Source organism: Oncorhynchus nerka, linkage group LG10 (genome assembly GCF_034236695.1).
Source record: "Oncorhynchus nerka isolate Pitt River linkage group LG10, Oner_Uvic_2.0, whole genome shotgun sequence".
Lineage (NCBI taxonomy): Eukaryota > Metazoa > Chordata > Actinopteri > Salmoniformes > Salmonidae > Oncorhynchus > Oncorhynchus nerka.
This window is the reverse complement of record NC_088405.1, coordinates 65,143,547-65,153,671: the sequence shown is the minus strand read 5'-3', so window position 1 is coordinate 65,153,671 and position 10,125 is coordinate 65,143,547. Positions and strand designations below refer to the sequence as shown.

The window sequence follows — 10,125 nt, the reverse complement described above, 5'->3', positions numbered from 1 at the left end:
TGCTGTCGCTAGACGTGACGTGACGTGAACTGTTTCTGCCAGAAATGCTGTTTCTGCCAGAAATGCTGTTTCTGCCAGAAATGGACAAAGCTCGAAGCTGCCACATTAAGAATTTTCCAAATTGGTTCGATCAACGTCAATGAGATGTTCTCAAAATGTCAAAGTCATTCACAAGGGGGTTGAGGCAGAAAACGGTACAGTGTGGCCCTCTTCACTGGTGACCGTGGGAAAGGTGGGGTCCAGGCTCATGGCATCGTCCACAGATATAACAGTATGTGTGGGTATACGCAGCTCTGTCTGACATCTCTCACTAGCCTCTAACACGGCTGTGTTCTTGACCCTGTCCTTAACACAGCAGAAGAGGGCCCCGATCTGCAGCCGCACCTCCCTCTGCCAGCAGGCGTACACCAGAGGGTTGATGAGGGAGTTAGACAGCCCCAGCAGCCACAGGTCATTCTCCAGCACCTTGTACAACTCACAGGCCTCACACAGCACCTGCACTGCACACACCACAAAAAATGGGCACCAGCTGAGGGTGAAACAGCCCACCAGCAGAGCCACGGTCCTCAGGGCCTTGACGTGGCCCCAGTAGCGGCTGCGCTGGGGCAGCCTGGAGCCGGCCTGACGGGCCTGGCGGATCTGCCTCTGATGGCCGCAAGCTATCTTCAGAATGTCCAGGTAGAAGTAGGTGAAGACAGAGAGGACGGGGAAGAAGACGGCACAGAACACCACAATGATGCCTTTGGGACGGATGACAGAGAAGAAGGTGCAAAGGCTGCTGCTTTCAAAGTCTCCCTGCTGGAGCTGCCATGCCATGCCTGTGGAGCAGAGGGGAATAATAAACATTCTATATTTATAGTATTTTGAATATTCAAATTAAAATAATGATGTTCGTTATCAAGTTGATCAACAATCAGTGTTGGGGTCAATTCAATTCCAATTTAGTCTATTCAGGAAGCACATTGAAATTCACAAATTGAGTCTCAGATTATCCCCCTGAATTTAAACGTAACCCTGTTGTTAGGGACATGTGTCCCCTCTGAAATAAGATAATTGAGGTTAGTTGTTCCACCTGGTAGGAAGCCAACGGTGAGGGATACCATCCAGAGTGCTACCAGGGCCCCAGTCACGGTCCACCTCCCAGTGAGCTGGGAGTAGCGCAGAGGCAGCTTGATGGCCACGTAGCGGTCCAGAGAGATCAGGAACATGGACAAGATGGACGCAGTTGAGGGGGAGATGATGAAGGCCATGCGGAGTAAACACTTGGTCTTCTGTGTGGAGTGCATCAGGAGTAGCGGTTGAGTAATTGGAATAGTTCCATTGTTCACGGTATTGTAATTTTGAAACACGTCTGTGACAATGCCAGTGATAGCCAGGCCCACCAGGATATCTGCCAGGGCCAGGTTGAGCACGAAGCACCAGCTCTGACTGCCCTTCCTGCGCATCAGCTGAAAGAGAGCAGCCACCACCAGTAGGTTGGTGGAGATGATGAGGAGAGAAGCCACACTCAGGACCCATCCCATCATTTCTGGTGTCATGAAAGTGTATACAACAGGGGTTAGTATGAGTCTCACACCTGGCATCATGGCAGTGAGGTTGGCACCCGACTCTCCCATCCAGCCTGTCTTATTGTAAGCTGCCATTGAGTCCTTTACAAGATCTAAGTATTGTATATCTGAGAGATTCCCCCCCAAAACAAATAAATTATATCCACCAACATCCACTCCTTCTGTGGTATATTGGTATCCAAATACCAATTTGTTCCTCTTTGAACTATACTTAATGTCTTTCTCTGTCAAACTCCTTTTATAACAGAAAGAAATTCCACAACGATAACCTGAGCTATTAAGTAAAAAGCTCTTTAGGAAAAAATGAAGAATGTTCAATGGGTACTCATCCACTCCCGATGTGCCTTTGCTCCTCAGAGGGCAAAGTATCTCCCCTCCTCTCTCGTCTGTAGCTGTGGTTCCTCTGCATCCGACCCTTGTCCAGCTTGCTCTCTGGTTATCATCCCAGTCCCCTCAGAGAGTCCCTGGTGCAGACATCCGGGATGACTGGGCCATTTTCCACAAGGGTTCACCACGACCACTGAATCTGGGTTAATGACAGCAGTCTGCAGTACAAACATCAACATTACACTACACTAAGATAGATCTGCTTTTGATACCATTTGTATCTTTATCATAAAGTCATTAGTGATTTTATTTTTGCCCATCCATTGATGTCAATAAGTAGAGCAGTAAGGAAAGAGAGGAAGAGTTTTCTGTGGCATGTCTCTTGGGAAGACCCATCTGCTTTGGGAAGACCCATCTGGCAGTTGTCTGTAGACTAATATGTGGGTCCTTTAAAAAACACACAGAATAAAAAAAAAAAAACAAATCAAGGCACAAAAGAAGAAAAAAAACATCTACTCCCACTTACAGTACTATAATCAATAAAGACTATCTGCTGTCTTGGCTCCTCTAGTGTCTAAAATGAGTTTCAGCAAAAAGGAGGTATAGAAGGAATTTTCATCTTGAGAAGCCTCTTCATCTTGACACACAACTCACAGTGCTGTACAGAATATGCTGTGACTAACCACTGTATCTGTGTCTCATCAGTGGCTCATCATGGCTAAGTGTTTTATGTATGTATTTATACAGCTCTAAACAAACTGAGAGGCAAAATACACAATAGGGAGAAAGAAAGAGAGAGAAAGTGTATATTTGCCAGACAGGATGACGCGAATCTCCCTACATGTACAGTATACTGTATGTTATCAGTCAACTACTTCTGTTTTACGTATGGGAAGCAATGCTTTGGGAGACAAATCTACCCTGCATAAATTACTACCCAACTTCCTCATAAGTGTATGCATTTACTCTCTCTCTCTCTCTCTCTGTGTGACTATTTCTGAACTTCCTGCTGCTCGTTTTAACCCTCAGCAACAACCATGTCAGTCCAAACAATATCACCAGGGTCTCATCAAATACAGATTTTGACATTATCGATCATAGTCTGCTGCTGGAAAAAACATATGTGTGCCTGTAGAACCTGCCTTGTTAAGAAGGCAGTGCATCACTTTATTATGGACAAACTTCTCCCCATTTTAGCTACTACTGCATCAATATGTTTTGACCATGACAGTTTTACCTATATTTAACTAGGCAAGTCAGTTAAGAACAAATTCTTACTTTCAATGACGGCCTAGGAACAGTGGGTTAACTGCCTTGTTCAGGGGCAGAACGACAGATTTGTACCTTGTCAGCTTGGGGATTTGAACTTGCAACCTTTACCGTTACTAGTTCACCGCTCTAACCACTAGGCTATGCTGCCGCCCCAATCTAGGGTTACTCCAAAAAAAGACTAAAGAAAATTGCAATTGGCTCAGAACAGGGCAGCAAGCCTGGCCCTTGGATGTACAAAGAGAGCTAATATTAATAATATGCATGTTAATCTGTCCTGGCTCAAAGTGGAGGAGAGATTGACTTCATCACTACTTGTATTTATGAGAGGTATTGACATGTTGAATGCACCGAGCTGTCTGTCTAAACTACTGGCACACAGCTGGGACACCCATACATACCCCACAAGACATGCCACAAGAGGTCTCTTCACAGTCCCCAAGTACAGAACAGACTACGGGAGGCACACAGTACTACATAGAGCCATGACAACATGGAACTCTATTCCACATCAAGTAACTGATGCAAGCAGTACAATTTGATTTAAAAAAACAGATTAAAAAAACACCTTATGGAACAGAGGGGACTGTGAAGCAACACAAACATAGGCACAGACACCCACACACACAATAACATACGCACTATGCACACACATACACATGGATTTAGTACTGTCGACATGTGGTAGTGGTGGAGTATGGACCTGAGGGCTCACAGTGTGTTGTGAAATCTATGAATGTATTGTAATGTTTTTAAAATTGTACAAACTGCCTTAATTTTGCTGGACCCCAGGAAGAGTAGGTGCTTCCTCGGCAGCAGCTAAGGGGGATCCATAATAAATACAAAAATACAAATACACAGTGATCTTTTCATGTAGAGTAAAGATCCCCTTTTGATCACAAAGGGGGAAAAACACAATAATCTCTGGCTCCCACAGACATACAATGTGGGAATGTTATTCATCCCTACTAGACCTTTCAGTGCCATTCAAAACTTATGTTGGTCAGCAGTAATTGTGCCCACTGCCCCTGTACCAGTAGTCATTCTCACCCTATTTACGCTTAGCACTGCCCACTCCTCACCTACGGGTTGCCTTGGCCAGAAACATCTTGAAGGTGTTATTATTCTTTGAATAGACTACCTCCTGTCTTGGGCTTGACCGCTGAAGCTGACCTGAGATTCCTCTGTACTGAAGATGACTTTAAAGAGACGACTGCTGTCCATTTTGTTGTGTTGTGTCTACTGTGTCGCTTCGCTCTTCTGCTTGAACCCCAACCGCAACAACTGTGGCTCCATCAGCGCTCGGTGAGTCTGTGTCAATATGTGTGTGTGTATTTCAGTGTATATGTGTGTTTGCCTGTATGTTTGTATTTGTGTGAGGGGCAGAAATGTCTTAGTCATGATGGTGTGTGTAATTGTGTTAATGTCTTATCTGTTTATCTGAGGGTAATTTGCAAAGATCTGAGGTAGTGGCATGTCTTCTGTTCTGTATGTGTTGCCGTACCTTTACTTGCTTGATAGAGAATGAAATACATACAGTATAACAATATGGGATGTAAAAAGAAGATGGAATATGTGGCTACTGAGTGACTGTTTCCCATGTCTTAAAAGACTCACGGTTAGGGTCATATTAGGCGGCAGGTGGCCTAGTGGTTAGAGCGTTAGGCCAGTAACTGGAAGGTTCCTGGTTTGAATACCTAAGTTTAAAAAATGGTTGATGTGACTTTGAGCAAGGTACTCAACCCAATTTACTCCAGGGGTGCCATACTGCTATGGCTGACCCTGTAAAACAACACATTTCACTGCACTGATCTGGTGTATGTGACAATACAACATCTATTTTGTATTGTATTTTTCTATTTGGGTTATTAGGGTAATTATTCATAAAATAATTAATAGATTTATAATGAAGTAATCTTTGCTCAATATTTACTACAGCATATAGTACCTTGGCTTGAACCATTTGCTGTGCTTGGCATCACTCACTGCCCATGTCTTTTGTGTTCTTTTGACAAACCATTTTAGGAATCTCATGACAGTTGCCCAGCAGCTGTACCAACGAGTCATGAGGCGCACCACTCTCTGATCCTATGGAGCCGGAGTTGAGTCCCTCAACACTAATCATCACCAGGACTGAGACACTCTCCTGCCTTACCCTGTCCATACAATGGAGATGACCTGCAGAGCACCTGCCATCGACAGAGCAAGAGGACGAAAAGCTCTCATTGCAGTTCACCGTAATAAAGCAGGAGATAGTTTTTAAAAATGTCAGTGTTTTATTGATGCAAATAGATTTTGTTGAGATCCTAGTGGGCCTTAACTGCATAAGCGTTGTGTTAGTGCCCCAATTTCCCTGCATTATAATGTAAGTGCTGGAAAAGCCGTTTGCAGGATAATTCACAGATGTCATTCATTTCATGCCCTCTTGTGGAAAACTGATCAGTTATTTCTGCATGATAAAAAAATTAATGCTTTCAATGAGCTTCAATGCTATCCCTGGACATGGAAAATATTCCCTGCTGGAATTGATGTGATTGAGTTTAGTTAAATCTACTACATTAATGCATATAGTGCAGTATGTCTTCATAGAATAATACGAAAAAATGTTCCTTGTGCAAATTATGGGAAGATAGGCTGTTTAATAAATTTGTACCACTTGATTAGCTAAATGTTAAAACAGTTGAGTCTCTTGTAATTAATGCTGTATCAAAACTGATATAATAAACTTTACATTTGTTTTTCAATTGACCGTTTATTTTTTATACGCCTATATGTTGAAAATATGTATTTTCTAGACGTTGACATCACGCGCATTTCAGATACTGAATGAAATGTTAGAAGACGTCTTTTCCTGACGTCGAAAATATGTCTTGTACTGATGTCGAAAATATGTCTTGTACTGATGTCGAAAAAATGTCTTATACGGACGTAGGTATTTAGGTATAAAATAGGTATTTTTTTATACCTTTCCGTATTTAAACTGCTATACATTCTCAATGAAGTAAGCATTATATTAATTTTTCATGCCTCTTATAACTTCTTGGTGCACCCATCCCATTAGTGTGATCATTTTCGTCAACATCCCCTGAATTGCAGAGCGCCAACTTCAAAGTAAATTACTAAAAATAATTTATTTTCATGAAATCACAAGTGCAATATAGCAAAACACAGCTTAGCTTGTTTTTAATCCACCTGGTGTGTCAGATTTTAAAAAGCTTTTAGGCGAAAGCAAACCAAGCGTTTATGTAAGGACATCTCTCTCAGCAGACAAAACATTACAAACAGCTAGCAGCAAAGTAGATTGGTCACGAAAGTCACAAAAGCAATAAAATGAATCGCTTACCTTTGATGAACTTCGGATGTTTGCACTCACGAGACTCCCAGTTACACAATAAATGTTCCTTTTGTTCTATAAAGATTTTTCTCCAAAATATCTCCATTTGGTTGGAGCGTTATGTTCAGAAATCCACAGGCTCGAGCGGTCACGACGGGGCAGATGAAAATTCCAAATAGTATTCGTAAGGTTCGTAGAAATATGTCAAACGTTTATTATAACCAATCCACAGGTTGCTTTTACAATAAATAATTGATAATATTTCAACCAGACCGTAGCTTTTTCAATAGGAGAGAGAGAGAAAATGTCTGCTCCAAGCTGCTCGCGCATGCAAAACTCTGCTGGCACCCAGCCATCCACTGACGCGATGTGATCTTTCTCACTCATTTTTCAGAATAAAAGCCTGAAACTATGTCTAAAGACTGTTCACACCATGTGGAAGCCATAGGAAAAGGAATCTGGTTGATATCCCTTTAAATGGAGGGAAGGAATGCAATGGAACAGGGAGCTTTCAAAATAGGAGGTACTTCCTCTTTGGATTTACCTTAGGTTTTCGCCTGCGATATATCAATTCTGTTATACTCACAGACAATATTTTGACAGTTTTGGAAACTTTAGAGTGTTTTCTATCTGACAATTATATGCATATTCTAGTTTCTGGGCCTGAGAAATAGGCAGTTTTATTTGGGTACGTTTTTCATTGAAACATCAAAATACTGGCCCCTACACTCAACAGTTAATAAGAAAGAGGAGCTAACTAACGATTGCAACATAATATTTAGTATTGTTCTCATCTGTCACTTACTTTAGCTTTTTCAAAAGCTTTTAAACTGATAGCAATAACATTCAAAGTAGTACATTATACAGAATAAACCAACAGACCACTTCAACAACAATAACATTCTGAGTAACGGTTACAGATGTATTCTTTCTTGCTCTGACTGTGATACAGTACATTGTTGTTTATCTATTATAGTTGAATGTACTGACTGTAATTCACTCTGGATAAGAGCGTTTGCTGAATGACCAAAATGTAAATGTAAAAACAAACACTTGCAATGCATGCAGGGTATTATTTGAATAAACTCCGCCCCAAAACAAGTACACATTTGGCAGCTGTGGACCAGATCCAAATCTGAATGAATCACAGACGTCTAGGCTATGTTTCACAAGGTTGAACATCCCATTACAGTACAGCACACTTTAGTACAGTAGAGCACAGTAGAACACAGAAGCGTACAGTACAATACAGTATGATACGGTACAATACAGTTTTATTCAGTAAAGTAGAGTACAGTACATTACAGTTTAATTTAGTACAGTGGAGTACATTAGAGTAAAGTAGGGTACAATACAGTACACTATATTTTACTTTACTTGATTGTACTGTATTCTACTCTACTGTACTATACTCTACTTGTCTTTACTGTAATGTACTGTACTCTGCCGTGCTTTACTGTACTGTGCTATCCAAACTTGTGAAACATTTATATCTATGATTGGTTTAGATTTTTTGACCAATTATATAGTCTATGTTTGGGCTAAATTAAGGCCGGTCTGGACCAAATCTGAACGTCTATGTTTGGGCCAAATATAGACCGGTCTGGGGACATTGAAACCAAGGCCAGTCTGGAAAAGACAAATAAACAAAAGACGGAGGACCAAAACAAAGAAGTGGCCTGACATCACATGCTTAGTGGGTTTCCCTCACAATATGATTTATATTTACCTAGTGCTACATGATAGGTGGGGAGGGGGGATGGGAATTTGGAGTAGGCAGGTGGGTGTTTGGAAGGGCAAAGTGGGATCCGTTTCAGGAGCTGAGTGAGCAGGTGATGGCTCGGGTGGATAGGAGTGGGGATGTGGATATTATGAATAACTGGGTGAGAAACGCTTTAGTGGGGGCAGGTACTGATACTATACCTAAGAGTTCAGGGAGGAGGAGGAGGAAAGCAGTCCCATGGTGGACGGAGGAGTGTGGGGAAATGGTGAGGAGTAGGAACAGGGCATTTAGAGTACTGCATTCTGATTCAGTATTTTCAGGCCCAAGCCCTGGTGTGGAGAACTATCCTTCAGGCAAAGAGGTCATGTTGGCATCGGTTCTGTGACACCATTGGAAGGACGACACCTGTGGGAGAAGTGTGGGGGATGATTAATAGGATGAGTGGGGTGAGAAGGGAGTGGGATTATCCAGTGTGGCTGTAACAGATGAAGAGAAGGCAGAGATTAATGCCAAAACGTTTTTCCAAGTGCCTAGCTCAGCAAATTTATCAGAGGAGGGGCAGAGGGGGAAAAAGAGAGAGGAGCAACCTGGAGTGCTGGATAGGAGTGAGGATGTAAATGAATGCCCATCTTTTTTTCATTTTGTTTTACCCCTTTCTTCCCCAATTTCTTGGTATCCAATTGGTAGTTATGTCTCATCGCTGTAACTCCCGTACAGACTCGGGAGAGGTGAAGGCTGAGAGCCGTGCATCCCCCGAAACACAACCCAAGCAAGTCGCACTGCTTCTTGACATAATGCCCACTTAACCCGGAAGCCAGCCACACCAATGTGTCAGAGGAAACACTGTACACCTGGCGACTGTGTCAGCGTGCACTGTGCTCAGCCACCCACAGGAGTCGCTAGTGGGCGATGACCTAACCCGGATGACGCTGGGCCAATTGTGCGCCGCCCCATGGGTCTCCCGGTCGTGGCCGGCTGCGACAGAGCCTGGACATGAACCCAGAATCTCTAGTGGCACAACTAGCACTGCGATGCAATGCTTTAGACCACTTCACCACTCGGGAGGCCCATGTGACCCATCTAAGTGCTGAGGCCCTGGATAAGGCATTGGTGTTGTACACAGAGTGTGGGAGGAGGGGAAACTACCAGGCAGCTGGAAGGAGGCAGTAGTGTTACCAAAGATATCGGCCAATAGCTTTAACATCACATGTATGTAAGATTATGGAACGGATGATTACGGAGAGGCTAACTTACTTCCTGGAGAGCAGGGGGCTAGTATCACCACATCAGAGTGGGTTCAGGAAGGGGAGGGGAACTATGGACCCAGTGATCTGCTTAGAAGCATAGGTCAGGAAGGCTCAGGTGAACAAAGAGACTGTTGTAGCTGTCTTTTTTGATGTGGAGAAGGTGTATGATGTGGAAGGAGGAATTGTTAATCAAGCTTGATATTATGGGGGTAGGAGGAAGAATGTACAACTGGATAAAGGATTTCCTGTTTGGAAGGTCTATCCAGGTGAGGGTAGAGAAGTCTCTATCAGGCAGCTACCTGGTGGATAATGATACACCGCAGAGGCGCTTGATTAGTCCTCTGTTGTTCTCAATCATGATCAATGATGTTTACTCTCAGGTACGGCCGGATATTGGGAGCTCGTTATGTGCAGATGATGGGGCCTAATGGAAGAGTGAAAGAAATGTGCCATACATATTCAGGAAGGTACAGGAAGCAATTGAGTGGTGGGCGGTGGGCATTAATGCGGGGATTCAGGTTCTCTGTAGAGAAAACTCAGATAGTGTTCTTTACCAAGAGAAAAGTGAGAGATGAGGTACACTTGAGGTTATATGGGAGAAACTTGGAGAGGGTGGGGGCCTTCAGGTTCCTTGGAGTGTGCTTTGACAATAGGCTG

General features: G+C 43.1%; 1 protein-coding gene and 1 long non-coding RNA gene across 2 annotated transcripts; one reads left to right on the top strand and one right to left on the bottom strand.

The window, feature by feature from the left end:
- Positions 1-161: 161 nt before the first annotated feature.
- LOC115135844 (glucose-dependent insulinotropic receptor-like) lies at positions 162-6,821 on the bottom strand. Its single transcript, XM_029670973.2, has 3 exons — positions 6,508-6,821; positions 1,073-2,113; positions 162-818 (listed from the first exon to the last, which is right to left on the bottom strand). Exons 2-3 carry the CDS (start codon positions 1,641-1,643, stop codon positions 169-171), a joined length of 1,221 nt encoding a protein of 406 aa, XP_029526833.1. The 5' UTR covers positions 1,644-2,113; positions 6,508-6,821; the 3' UTR covers positions 162-168.
- On the top strand, positions 1,378-5,908 carry LOC115135847 (uncharacterized). The gene is made up of 2 exons (XR_003864538.2): positions 1,378-4,469; positions 5,190-5,908. It is a non-coding gene; the product is annotated as an uncharacterized LOC115135847 (long non-coding RNA).
- Positions 6,822-10,125: the final 3,304 nt, after the last annotated feature.

Bases quoted from the DNA above. Each gene is read 5' to 3' on its own strand.
- LOC115135844 (XM_029670973.2), bottom strand. From the start codon at position 1,643: ATGGCAGCTTACAATAAGACAGGCTGGATGGGAGAGTCGGGTGCCAAC. The intron at 819-1,072 runs GTGGAACAACTA...TCTGCTCCACAG, and splicing joins CACCGTTGGCTTCCTACCAG to GCATGGCATGGCAGCTCCAG.